Genomic DNA, 13714 nt, shown 5'->3' on the forward strand with positions numbered 1-13714 from the left:
CAGACAGCGCCCCTTGCTGGAGAAAGAGCTGGTGGGACTGGGCATGTGACCAGGACCTGCCACCAAGGCTCATCCCCAGCTCTGCCCTGGCCTTGCTGCGCAGGCCGGCAAGCCTGACCTGCGGGGGCCTGTGCTGTTCCAGGAGTGCAAAGTGCTGGCTGCACAGTGGTGTGACTCAAAAGGCAGGGCCCGTAGGAGAAGAGAGGTGTGGCCGGGGTCCAGCAGAGGGGCTTGTAGCGTGCGTGGCCCGGCAGTGAGCTGACAGGACTACTGGATGGCCCGGAAGGTGAAGAGGGGCAGGGTGGAGGGCATCAGTATGAAGCGGTAGACCATCTTTATGTCCTCTTGCTCCAGTGTCTCCACCAGGAAGGTCTTCAGCACCTAGGACAGAGGCAGGGTTCCTCCTGGCCCACCCTGCCCTGCCTTCCAGGGCCCTGAGGCTGGGCACCCCAGAACGAAGCCAGGGGTCCACGGCCAGGCTGTCCACCCGTGCCCCTCACGGCCCACTCACATGGTGCAGCAGGAGTAGCATCTCCACCTCAGCAACGCGCCGCCCCAGGCATTGGCGCATGCCAAAGCCAAAGGCCAGGTGCGGGAACCTGCTTCCAGAGCCCTGGCGGTCCAGCCAGCGCTGGGGGTGATAGCTCTCGGGTCTGGCGAACACGGCGGGGTTTCGACCCAGCGAATAGAGTAGGACCTTCACCAGCGTCTGCAGCAGCGGGAAGGGGCTGATGTCAGCTGGCCCCTGGGTGAAGGTCGGCAGGGCTCCAGGGCCTCACTCACCCCAGCCGGGATGTGGTAGTTCTGCAGCACCAGGTCCGAGCTCACTTGCCGCTCCAGGGTGATACCCACGGGGTACAGCCTGTGCACAGGGGCATCCAGCAGGGTCATCAGCTGTGACCGGGCCCCGGACACCCTCTGCAGCCTTCCTAGCCCAGTGCATATAGCCTGAGGGCAGCCTCCCAACCCCGGGCCCTCACAGGTCACTCCTGGCACTGGGAAGCCTAGATCCTGAGGCTTTCCTTCCTTCCATCTCCCGAGTAAGCCAAAGCTCCCCAAGCCAGCGAGGACATGACTGACAAGGTCCCCAGGACAGTGAAGTAGGATCCCGGAGGAAGAAGCACCAGCCTCCCCCCAGGGAGAAGAAGAGGAGGTACAAGGGGTGTGCACCCTTGGGCAAAGGAGCTGTCAGCCCCAGAATCGGTCATCAAGCCCAGCAAGAGGGCTCTGCAGGCACAGGGCCAGGGCCGCGGGGCAGTCCAGGTCCGCCTCGCCTACCTCAAGGTCTCCTTGAGGGCCGCCCGCAGCAAAGGCAGCTCCGTGATGGCCCTCTGGGGATTTTCTGAGATCTGGGCCTCAGCCACCAGGCTCTCCTGGCGCAGCGCCTGCTGCACCTCTGGGTTCCGAGCCAGCTCAAAGAGAGTCATCAGCAAGGGGAAGGCTGTCTGCAGGGGGCGCAGAGGGCCAGGGCTCAGACCTCAGCGTAGGCCGTGCCCCTCCACTCCCGAGCCCCTCCCAGAAAAATGGTGGTCCCCTGGGGACAGGGGACCTGCATGCTCAGAGACCACAAAGCCCAGACCTGGAGTCCTGGAGATTCTAAAACTAGTTCGTCAGCTTTCCCTGAATCCCTCACGGGAGGCGCCCCCAACGTCACTGAGACCCAGGCCTCCTCTGGCCACCTCAGAACCTGAGGTTCTCTTCCTCCTCTGGGTCCAGGAGGGGATCACTCTTGGCATCTACTCAGTGGGGAGAGTTGAGGAGCTGAGATCTATCTGGGCATCCACAGGCAGGTCCATTCACAGGGTCCTAGCAGGAACCGGCTGCCCAGACTCCCAGCCGTTGCCTCCTCCTGGATCATTTCCATGTGCAAAGAGTGGTGCCCACTATCCAGCCAGAGACCTGGGCAGCTTGGTATCTCCTAAATGTCGTCCCCAAGGTAACCTGCCCCTGGCATCCCCTGCCGTGCAGATCCGGCCTCCCCGCGGCTCCCTGAGCTACAGTCCATGCTGCGCTCTGCCCTGTGGCCTGTGAGGGACCCGATGCCTGAGTGAGACACTCCCCACACTGGCTTCCTCTAGCCTGGGATACAGGCCAGTTGTGCAAGGCCCTTCCTGACAGAGGCCCTGACCCTGTCTGCCCTCCTCTGCCCGCTTGCCCTGTTCCCTCCACTCAGCATTATGGCCTTTCCTCGCTGCCGGCTCCCATAGGCCCTGGCCTGTTGCCCTCCGGGCCTCCTCTTCTGTGTGGTCCCTCCAATTTCAGTGAAAGCCCTCCTTCTCCAGGAAGCCTTCCCAGAATAGGCACATGCCTGGCCCGCCCTCTCTCACCTTATGGCTGCATCACAGCCCCGGCTCAGGGAGTGTCTCCACTTGAAGCCCGCACCACAGCTCAGGGCCTGGGTGCCTGGCCCTCAGAGATGCTGGCAGAGGGAGGCTCGGTCTAGAGGCAGGACGCTTCAGCTGCACTGTACACCCTGGGCCTGGCCCGCCACCTGCTCTCTCCCCCACATGCTGGAGCCCCTTGCTGCCCTTCCCATTAGCCTGTCACCTCCACAGGATTGTCTCTGTTCCTGGAAAAGGTCTCTAGTGTGACCCTGCAGCCGGATCTCAGCCATTCCCTTCCCCCCAGGACCCCGAGGACCTCTGATGCTGTAGGTACCCAGGCCTCCGGCCACTCTGTACTCTGTCTGGAGCCTGGTTTCCCATGTGGGTCACCATAGACGCCTTCCCTTTGGGAAGCTGGAGGCATAGATTGGGGAGGGGTGTGGAGGAGATATTTGCCATGGGAGGAGGCTGCCTGGAGGCAGGGGAGCTCCCTGCTCTATGGGAAAGGCTGGGTGCTGGCCTGACCGTGTCCACACTCCCAGCAGTGAGGTCGATCGTGTTGGCCTTGATGGTATCCAGGGTCATGTCTGCTCGCATCAGCAGCTCTGCCACGATGCCGCTGTAGTGCCACGGGTGGCCGAGGGCCAGCTCCTGATAGATTCTCTGGATGGCTCTGTTGGCTGCAGGATGCATAGCAACAGAAACCCTGGGTCTGGCGCTGGGAAGCACTGCTCTTTGTCATCCTCCTTCCCTTTACCCTCTATACCCAAAAGTCTCCTCCTGCCCCAGTTCTCAGGCCCGCCCAGGCCAGCATCACTGCCAATGGTGTCTGGGACCATAATGAAGCCACAAGCCCCTCCTGGGGCCTCAGTCCTTCCACGACTGTGGTGAGTGGAGGGGGCCCCGGGGTCCCTAGTCACCGAACTGCCCGGGCTCCAGCCCTCACCATACTGGAAGATGTAGTCCCAGGCCTCAAAGTGCTCCCTCCACATGTTGGTGCTTGTCCACCGTGACAGGCGCCTGGGCACAAACATGAGCTGCACGGTGGACTTGAACATGGCCTCCAGCGCGTGGATAAAGTTCAGGCTGTCAGGGTTTGGTTGCTGGGTCAAAAGGCCAAGCCGCTCTCCATAAAGGACTAAGGTGCTGGCTGTGGGAGGAGGTTCCTGAGTCCCGGGCAGCCCGGGCCTCAGGGCCAGCTCCCCCCACGCCCTGAGGTGCACCCGCCTCCCCAGCCCACACCTTCGATGGTGTAGCGGAAGACGCTGGGCGCGATGTCCAGGGTCAGACTCCCCCGAGCATTCTGCAGCACCCTCGCCTTCAGGGTCTGGGAAAAGTCCCTGGCCACGCCATCCACCAAGGGCGTGTACTTCTGCAGGGCTGGCAGCGAGAGGACATCTGGGTTCAGCCGCAGTCGGTCCAAACGCCACTGGGGCCCGTTGCTGTAGAGCAGGGAGCCGAGCGTCAGGGTGTCAGTCAGCAGTGGCCCTGTCCTGCACCCCACCTTCCTCTCTCCAGAGCGAAACGGGCCACACAGGGAGCCGCCTGCTGGTTGTCAGGGGCAGGCTGACCCCGTTGGGATCATGGCGGCACCTCTTTCCTCGGGGCAGCTTCGTGTACTTCACCTAGGCTGAGACAGGGGCTTCTGGCTGAGGCTGCTGCCGGGGTGTCTGCAGAATCGCAGGCCCCCTGCCTGCAACACGCACCTCCCCTCTGGGCCACCTATGGGCCTGGAGGCTTCTTCTGTGAGGAAGGAGGCCGAGCCCCTGGGAGCTGGCCCAGCTTGCTCTCACCGCACCCCAGAGTGGGCCAGGCCTCTGCCATGCTAGCTGCCCGCTCCCCTCCCCACACAGCCCCTGCCCCTTGAGGCAGAATCCAATCGTACCTCTCCTGGTGTTCCCCACACAGGGCCCAGTGCCCGTGGGGGGCTGCTCGCAGGGCCTGGGAGGCTGGAGGAAGGGAGACATGCACCCCGCAGGAAGGCCCTTCGGAGGCCTTGGCAGGCTTCCCCCTCCCTCCTCTGGCCCTGCAGGGAGGGTTCCCACTGTGGCCCGCCCCTTACCCGGCTCCAGGGCACACAGGTTGCCTGGGGCACCGGCCCGATCCAGAGCCGGTGGGCACGCTCTCCCCAGCCACTCAGGTGGGCCTCTGTCAGGCTCGCTTTGAGGCCTTCCCCATCCCACATGCCCTCTGCACCTAGGCCGCCCTGCCCCTCCCTCCGCACCCCCACTGGCCCTCACAGTAAGAACACGCCACACTTGTGCCCGCGAGCCTGTCGGTAGGCCAGCCAGGGCTCCAGGATCATCCGCTGGGGGTGACGGCTGTCCGCCTGCTGAAGCCTCTCCACGTCCTCGGGCAGCATCACGAACACCATGTGTCTCCCTCCCACGTCGTACCTGTGGGGCAGAGCTCCGCAGCCTGCTGGGGGGCTGTGTCCTGCCTGGTCCCTGCTCCACAGAGCCAGGCTCTGGCTCAGAGCAGGCAGGCCCTCCCGCAGTCTCACTGAAGCCTCCTCTTCTCTGGGGTCTGCGTTCTGCGCTCCCAGCAGCGAGCCGCCCAGGGCTCCTGCTCCCCAAGGGCCCCAGTCTGCGGTGGCCGAGGGGCACACCTGCCCCAAGGTGCCCCCTCCCTGCCCCTTTCCCACGGCCTGGGTGCCCCCGCCTGGATGTGGGCAGTGGGATGTGGCACAGCCCTGGCCCAGTGGGACTCAGGCACCAAGGGGGACAGAACATGAGGGTGTTCTCGCTGAGGTGAGCGGGGAGAGCTTTACCTGAAGATGGGCCCCAGCTCCTGGAAGGTCTGATGCATGTCCAAGTGCATGTTCTCAGAGCCCTGCTCCTTCCAGATCTGCAGCATCCGCATCCACTTGTTGCCGGGACACCGGGGCATGGCTTCGAAGGGCAGCACCGCCTTGGAGGTTGCAGTGCCTCTGGTGCCCAGTGGGCGTGCCTCGTGCAGGGACAGCCAGGGCCCTGCCATCCGCACCCTGGCCTTTGCCCACAGTGCCATCCTGCTGCTCCCTGCCCCCTCAGCCCCTTCCTTTTATCTCACCGGGCCTGCTCGCCCAGGCGATCTGATCACGTCACAGGCCAGACTGGCTCTGGGCCAGACCAGGAAGCCTGGGGCCGCACTCAGGCTGAAGGCCTCCAACTGGAGGAGGGAGATGGATGGCTCCGGGTCCGGCAGTGACGTAGGTCTGCTGGCAAGTGGCTGTTGGCAATGGGTCAGGGTTGGAGCAGGGACCCAAAGGGGCGGCGGTGGGGGCAAGAGTCCCCCTCGCCCTCCAGTGTGGGACAGGCGCAAGATGGATGGGTGCCTTATCTTTGCAAGGGATGAAAGGGGACCTTGGGTATGTTCATCTCTCTTCTACAAGGACCAGAACGGGGAGCAGTGGGAAAGGCTGGGCTCTCATCTCCTGCAGCCCCGGGTTTTGCCTACTCTTGCCGGGGCCGGATGCTGAGTCCAGGGGTGGAGGCAGGAGCCAGCCAGGATCCCTCCCAATGGGGGCTTGCAATCCCACAGGGGGCCCTTGGGGGATGCAAAGACCCCACTGGCACACTGGCATCCAGGGCAGTTTGTGGCCGAGGCCCCGTGTGTCTGGCCTGGCTGGTCCAGCTGAGGAGCAGACAACACAGAAGACGGGGTCACCGGCAGGGAGGGCGAGGCTGGCCTGCAAGCCCCTCCTCAGGCAGAAAGGTGAGAGGACCCTGCCCCCATGGGGTGTGTGCTCAGGGCGCACATCCTTCTTTCTTCCTGGAACATGAGCAGCTCCCAGGGTGGGGAAAGTCTATGACAGGGGCTTGGTCGTGGGCCCCACACCCTCCCAGGGACCCAGCAGGCACACAGCTGGAGCCCTCCCTGTGCTCAGGGGCCCATAGTTTCCGACCCCATGTCGTCTCACCCACCACTGGCAGCTCTGCCAGGACGTCAGTCTTGCTGTCCCTGGCCCTGCTTTCAAGCAGGAGATTGACAACAGGTCTTCTGTGCCCACCCCAGGCCCCCCATGTGTCAGTGGGGCCCCAGGGCCCTCATGCTTGGGCCTCTGCAGAGGTGCCCAGGAGCCCCGGCCCTGATTTGGGGATGGTGCCCTGAAGACACCGCCGTGCAGGCTCTGGAGGTAGGACAGGGAGCGCGTGGAGCTTCTAGCAGGGTGACTGAAGATCTGAGTGTTCCTTGTTCTTCTACTTTCACTCATTCCCTCTCTTGACACTTCCTTGGGGGATAGTCAGCTGTGGCCATGAGTCAGAACTGCCAAGGTCCCTCATCAAGCCGAGATGCATGATGGGCCTCAGCCCCGGGTGGCGTAAGAGCTGTCCTCGGGCTGAGACGCAGCCTGGAGCCCCAGCCTGCCCTTGGGGTGCCGCTGCCTCGGCCCAGCCCACCCTGGCCAGCCTCCTGAACCTGTTGCTGCCTGTGTGGCCTCTGCCTGCACTATCACCAAAGGCTCCTGAACTTGGGCCGAGCTCTTGGTACCTCCTAGACCGCCCAAGCTTCAGAGAAAGGTGCAGGTCCCAGGGGAAGCTTCAGGCAGTGAATCTCACAGAGGAAGACCCGAGAGCGCTCTCAGGGCCCCTGGTCCCCATGTTGCCGAAGGTGGGGCTCTGCCTCCCGCATGGGCCCTGCAGCCCACCCCGGGCAGACCTCTTCTTGTGCTGAGAGCCAGCCAGCCGGGCTGTCGTCCCCCGAGGCACAGCTGTGGGTGAGGACCCAGCCCAGCCCCAGAAGGCTCAGGTCCCTAAGAGGGGAGGCCTTGCCCTGATGGTCTCCCCCGGTGGGGCCAGGCCTGGGTCTTGCAGGAGAACAGCACCGCTCAGTGGGCAAGATCAGTGCCCGGGAGCCCTGATATCGTATCAAGCTGTTCCCAGGCAGAACCCTTCTCCTCCCCAGCATGCTGGGTACCGAATTCTCCACACTTCATCCCTGGTCCTTCCTATCCCCACTCCAGGCTCAGAGCCTGCGTCCCAATACAGTTCTCAGACTCCTTTCCCTCTTTCCCTGGCCTGGGGGAGTCAACCGGAACCCCAGCAGTGGCCCAGCCCCTGCCTCAACCTGCCCACAAAGGTCGAGCCCCAGGAACCTCTGGCCTGGATATCTGAACTCTTTGCTGTCCCCTGGGGGGAGTGGACTGTCAACTGCAGTGTGAGCCCAGCCAGGATAGATGGTGCACCTCCTCGAGGAGGCAGGGGCCCCCTACTTGATGCACTGGACCTCACAGATCTCAGCATCTGCAAGGTCCATGCTGTTAGTAACAGTCTGTGTGCAACAGAAAAAGATGAGCAATGTGCCAGGATGGCCACTCCTAGGTACATATCTGAGAAAAGTAAACACGCTAATTTGGGAAGATGCTAGAACCATTATTTACAGCTGCCAAGATATAGAAACAGCATGAGTCTCCATCAGCAGAGGACTGGATGAGGAAGAAGTGGTGTATATCCATATATATACACGTGGATATATATGAACATATAGAAATATATATGTATATATACACATGTATAATATGTATGAATATATGTATAGTCTATATGTGAATATATAGAAAGTGAAAGTGTTAGTCGCTCAGTCGCGTCTGACTCTTTTCCACCCCATGGATTGAGGCCCACCAGGCTCCTCTGTCCATGGTGTTCTGCAGGCAAGAATACTGGAGTTTCCATGCCCTTCCCCAGGACCTCTTCCCAACCTAGGGATCAAATCGAGGTCTCTTGCATTGCAGGCAGATTCTTTACCATCTGAGCCACCAGAACTATGTGGGAAATACTACTCAGCCATAAAAAAGAATGGAATTTTGCCATGTGCAATAAGATGAATGCACTTGGAGGCCATTGTGCTAGAGAGGGAAGTCATACAGAAGAAGACAAATACTGTTATGTTATCACTCATACGCAGAATCTGAAAAATAAAACAAAAAAGAACCAACTCACAGATATAGAGAACAAACTAGTGGTTACCAGTAGGGAGAGGGAAGGAGAGGGGCAGTAGAGAGGTGGGGGACTCTTCTGTATACAGTAAGCCACAGGGACATATATTGTACAGGACGGGAGATGGAGCCCATTTTTATGGTAACCATAAAGGGACTATGCATTTAAAAATTTTCAGTCAATATATCCTACACCTGTAACTTAAGTGGTATCATACATCAACTCCAATTTTTACAAAGTGGGACATTCACCCAATTGAACTGTATGAGTGATGTAAATGAAGGTTTACCTTTCATTCACATACTTAGCTCAATATGAACAGAGAGAATATGTCCCCTTTGCTTACAGTCACACAATTGAATTTCTAACGATGATGGACAGAATTACTGCAGGACACACGAAAAGGAGGATGACCAAAAACAGAAGGACCGGCTAGCAAGACAATATTGAATGAATGAAACAGATATCAGAAGTTTGCAGCATCGTAATACACTTTGTGGAGAAGGAAATGGCACCCCACTCCAATACTCTTGCCTGGAGAATCCCATGGATGGAGGATCCTGGTAGGCTACAGTCCATAGGGTCCCTAAGAGTTGGACACGACTGAGTGACTTCACTTTCACTCTTCACTTTCATGCGTTGGAGAAGGAGATGGCAACCCACTCCAGTGTTCTTGCCTGGAGAATCCCAGGGATGGGGAAGCCTGGTTGGGCTGCTGTCTGTGGGGTCGCACAGAGTTGGACACGACTGAAGCCACTTAGCAGCAGCAGCAATACACTTTGTATCTGGACTGAACTAGACACTTATATGCACCAAAGAAAACAGTTTCAAATAGGATGAGAAGCTGAAGAGTGGAAAGATCCAGTGATGATTACTGTGAAGGAAAATTGGAAAGCAGGTCTGCCGAGGATGTGGTGGTTAATGCCGAGGTTCTAGGGCTCGGTGAAGGCTTGCATGTCCAGAAGGTCTGGGCAGGACACAGATCAGATCAGATCAGTCGCTCAGTCATGTCCGACTCTTCACGACCCCATGAATCGCAGCACGCCAGGCCTCCCTGTCCATCACCAACCCCCGGAGTTCACTCAGACTCACGTCCATCGAGTCAGTGATGCCATCCAGCCATCTCATCCTCTGTCGTCCCCTTCTCCTCTTGCCCCAATCCCTCCCAGCATCAGAGTCTTTTCTAATGAGTCAACTCTTCGCATGAGGTGGCCAAAGTACTGGAGTTTCAGCTTTAGTATCATTCCTTCCAAAGAAATCCCAGGGCTGATCTCCTTCAGAATGGACTGGTTGGATCTCCTTGCAGTCCAAGGGACTCTCAAGAGTCTTCTCCAACACCACAGTTCAAAAGCATCATTTCTTCAGCGCTCAGCCTTCTTCACAGTCTTACTCTCACATCCATACATGACCACGGGAAAAACCATAGCCTTGACTAGACGAACCTTTGTTGGCAAAGTAATGTCTCTGCTTTTGAATATGCTATCTAGGTTGGTCATAACTTTCCTTCCAAGGAGTAAGTGTCTTTTAATTTCATGGCTGCAGTCACCATCTGCAGTGATTTTGGAGCCCAGAAAAATAAAGTCTGACACTGTTTCCACTGTTTCCCCATCTATTTCCCATGAAGTGATGAGACCGGATGCCATGATCTTCCTTTTCTGAATGTTGAGCTTTAAGCCAACTTTTTCACTCTCCACTTTCACTTTCATCAAGAGGCTTTTTATTTTATTTTATTTTATTTTTCTTTTTTTTTTAATTTTATTTTATTTTTAAACTTTACATAACTGTATTAGTTTTGCCAAATATCAAAATGAATCCGCCACAGGTATACATGTGTTCCCCATCCTGAACCCTCCTCCCTCCTCCCTCCCCATTCCATCCCTCTGGGTCGTCCCAGTGCACCAGCCCCAAGCATCCAGTATCGTGCATCGAACCTGGACTGGCAACTCATTTCATACATGATATTTTACATGTTTCAATGCCATTCTCCCAAATCTTCCCACCCTCTCCCTCTCTCACAGAGTCCATAAGACTGTTCTATACATCAGTGTCTCTTTTGCTGTCTCGTACACAGGGTTATTGTTACCATCTTTCTAAATTCCATATATATGCGTTAGTTCCTCTTCACTTTCTGCCATAAGGGTGGTGTCATCTGCATATCTGAGGTTATTGATATTTCTCCCGGCAGTCTTGATTCCAGCTTGTATTTCTTCCAGTCCAGCGTTTCTCATGATGTACTCTGCATATAGGTTAAATAAACAGGGTGACAATATACAGCCTTGATGTACTCCTTTTCCTATTTGGAACCAGTCTGTTGTTCCATGTCCAGTTCTAACTGTTGCTTCCTGACCTGCATACAAATTTCTCAAGAGGCAGATCAGGTGGTCTTGTATTCCCATCTCTTTCAGAATTTTCCAGTTTATTGTGATCCACACAGTCAAAGACTTTGGCATAGTCAATAAAGCAGAAATAGATGTTTTTCTGGAACTCTCTTGCTTTTTCCATGATTCAGTGAATATTGGCAATTTGATCTCTGGTTCCTCTGCCTTTTCTAAAACCAGCTTGAACATCAGGAAGTTCACAGTTCACATATTGCTGAAGCCTGGCTTGGAGAATTTTGAGCAAGACACAGGGTGGGAGGTGGGGGTAGGAAGTTCTAAAGTCTGGGAAGAATATGGGACTACAGGAAGGATCCAGAATTCTTGGCAGGATGCATCTCAAGGAAGGCTCCAGAAGGTCTTCAAGGAACACAGACCCTGGAGAAGGTTCCAGAAGGCCAGGCAGGACCTGGGGGAGTAGGGGCAGAAGGGTGTGGTGGCAAATGTCCCAGAAGGTCTAAGCAGAAGCCAAGGCCACAGGGAAGGTCAGTAATCTGAGCAAACACAACTGGGAAGGTTCCAGAATATGGGGTAAGATATGGTTGTCATGGGGAAACTTCCAGAAGATCTGGGCAGAAAAAGGAGACAAAATATTATAGATGCTCTGGACAAGAGGATGGAAGGGGTTGGGAGCAGTGAGTCAGGGGCTTGGGGAGGGGGTAGGTCCCCGAAGTTCTGGGCAGAACACGGAGAGTGTCGAATGCTCTAGAAAGTTGGGCAGGTCAAGGGTGGTGGGGGGCTAGAGACCCAGACTTGGCCTCAGATCAGTGTTGACAGATCCTGGCATTTGACCCTGCTCCCCTAGAACAAGGTTGCAGAATCCCACTGACACAACTCTGCCAGCCGAGCCCCAAAGCATCCCCACCCATGGGGTCCCCTCGGCTTCCCCAATCCATCTAGCAGCCCCACCCCTGGGTACAGGAGCCTCCACCTGACACATAGCGATGCATCCCCATTCCAGTCTCTGCTGTTTCTGTTTTAGGCCCTTCATTTTGGGTTGAATTTGCTGTCACTTTCCGGGTTTTTGGAGTTGGAAAATGAGATCCCTGGTCTGTAGCGTTTCTGTGTGATTGTATACGTTCTTATCCTGCCACGTCTGGTTTTGTTCTGTAATACTTTTCTTATCACGTTTCCCAAATATTTTCTATTTTCTACTGGGAATGATGAGGGTGGGAAGTAGGGAGGGCATTGATATCTAGAATTGTGTTCTTAATTTGCAAACAACAGAAACGACTCTCTTCTTGCTTAATCCAGTTAGGAAAGGTACTCTGAGTTTCAAAATCCCTTCTGAATGCAAAATCTCCATCCTCCTTTAGCTCTCACGCATTTTTCCACCTTGAAGTGCTCATGAGCTGATACGAACAGAGCCATTTCCACATCTCATTCTATACCTCTTCAACTTCGGGCTGTACTTGTCATGTGTTTTATTTCTAAACGGGGTGAGGAGTCAGTGTGTCTTGCAGTGGTGATCTCAGGCGGCCTTGACCTGCAGCAGCTTGAAGCAGGGCTTCAGTTACCGGCCAGAGACTGAGGACGGACTGTGCAGTGAGCACATGGAATCTGAGGCACTAGACCAGTGGCAGACAAAGGCTCGATCTAGAGTCAACAAGCTTTGGCTACATTCCGCACCCTGGGGACCACCACACCTACTCCGCCTGATTGCGACCTGCACTCTCCGAAGCCAACAAGTATCTCTTTCAATAGGGGCTTGCAGTCCCATGGGGGGCACTTCAGAGACTGCACTGGCACACTGGCAGCCACGGCAGTAATGTGGCCAAGGCCCTGTCAGTCTGGCCTGGCTAATCCAGCTGAGGAGCAGAGAACCCAGAACACAGGGTCACTGGCAGGGAGTGGGAGGGTGGCCTGCAAGCCCCTTCTCAGCCAGAGTAATCAGAGATCCCAAGCACTCCCCATCCGCCCCCCACCCCACTCCCCGTATGGAGTGTGTGCTCAAGGCCCACATCCTTCTTTCCTCCAGGAACATGAGCTCCAAGGGAGCTCCAGGGGCGTGATCGTGGGCTCCCCACTCTCCCAGGGACCCAGCAGGCACACAGCTGGAGCCCTCCCTGTGCTTGGGGGATCCATAGTTTGGGGTCATGAGTTGTCTCACCCTCCCCTGGCAGCTTTCCCAGAAGGTGCATGTTCGTGTCACCATTTCTATTTTCAAGGAAGAGATGGATGCCCTGGGCTTCAGTCACCCCCCAGAGCCTCCCCCTCCCGCCTGTACATCATAGATAAACACACAAACACACACACACACACACACACACACACACACACACACACACACAGATTCACACACACACACACCCGCTGAGACTCAGAATGAAATTTCAATTAATCTGTAGATTAATTCCTACTCTATTGGGAATTAGTATTCATCCGCTTGGTTATCCTTCTATTTTTCAAGCATTTAACTTCAACAGAAGACCTGGTAGCTAGTTTTTCAAAAATTGAGTCTGATTATTTCAGCCTACAGCTTCACTGTGAGTCAGCTTTGGTTCCCAGTGTTCTTCAGGTTTTAGTCCATTTCATTAGGAATGTGACGTTTATCACAGGAAGCCTACTCATCGCAGCCACTCATTTTCTTTATAAGGTCGGTGACGGCTGATTTATGCTTCCCTTTCCATTTCTGATATTGAGAATGAGAATTTACTTTTCTTCCTTGTGATCTCATCTTCTATTTTGCCGATACTTTGAATCCCTCCAGATAGCCAACTTTGGCTTTGTGTGTTTACCTCCTATTCATTTCTCCTCTCCTTTTTGTATTTCCTTCCTCATTTCTTTGGGTAGGTAATCTATTCTTATCTAACTTCCTGAATGGAGGCTGGGAAAATATTCACCCTGTTCTTCTGCTAGATGCCTGTGATGTGATATATTTTCACTAAGCATCTTTTCCGCTCTTTTCCCTGCACTTTTAACATGTAATCACCTCACAATCCTTTAGACCTTACTGTTACCCAGTATCCGCTGGGGCCTCTCTTCTGTGTAATTGGTTTAGGAGTAGTTACCAAGAATTTGGGTATTAGCTAGTTCTCTTTTGAGTAATGATTCTCCCTCAGTTTCACTGTAACAGAGAAGGAACGCTAGTACTATC

At 55.7% G+C, this 13714-nt stretch overlaps 1 protein-coding gene across 1 annotated transcript; it reads right to left on the minus strand.

The window, feature by feature from the left end:
- Nucleotides 1-267: 267 nt before the first annotated feature.
- On the minus strand, nt 268-5333 carry LOC129627167 (cytochrome P450 11B1, mitochondrial). Its single transcript, XM_055546819.1, has 9 exons — nt 5095-5333; nt 4565-4720; nt 3567-3766; nt 3271-3474; nt 2850-3004; nt 1279-1445; nt 784-862; nt 512-709; nt 268-381 (listed from the first exon to the last, which is right to left on the minus strand). The coding sequence occupies exons 1-9, from the start codon at nt 5331-5333 to the stop codon at nt 268-270; spliced, it is 1512 nt and encodes a 503-aa protein (XP_055402794.1).
- Between the last annotated feature and the right edge of the window lie 8381 nt (nt 5334-13714).

This window comes from Bubalus kerabau, chromosome 14 (genome assembly GCF_029407905.1).
Source record: "Bubalus kerabau isolate K-KA32 ecotype Philippines breed swamp buffalo chromosome 14, PCC_UOA_SB_1v2, whole genome shotgun sequence".
In the NCBI taxonomy this organism is placed as follows: Eukaryota; Metazoa; Chordata; class Mammalia; order Artiodactyla; family Bovidae; genus Bubalus; species Bubalus kerabau.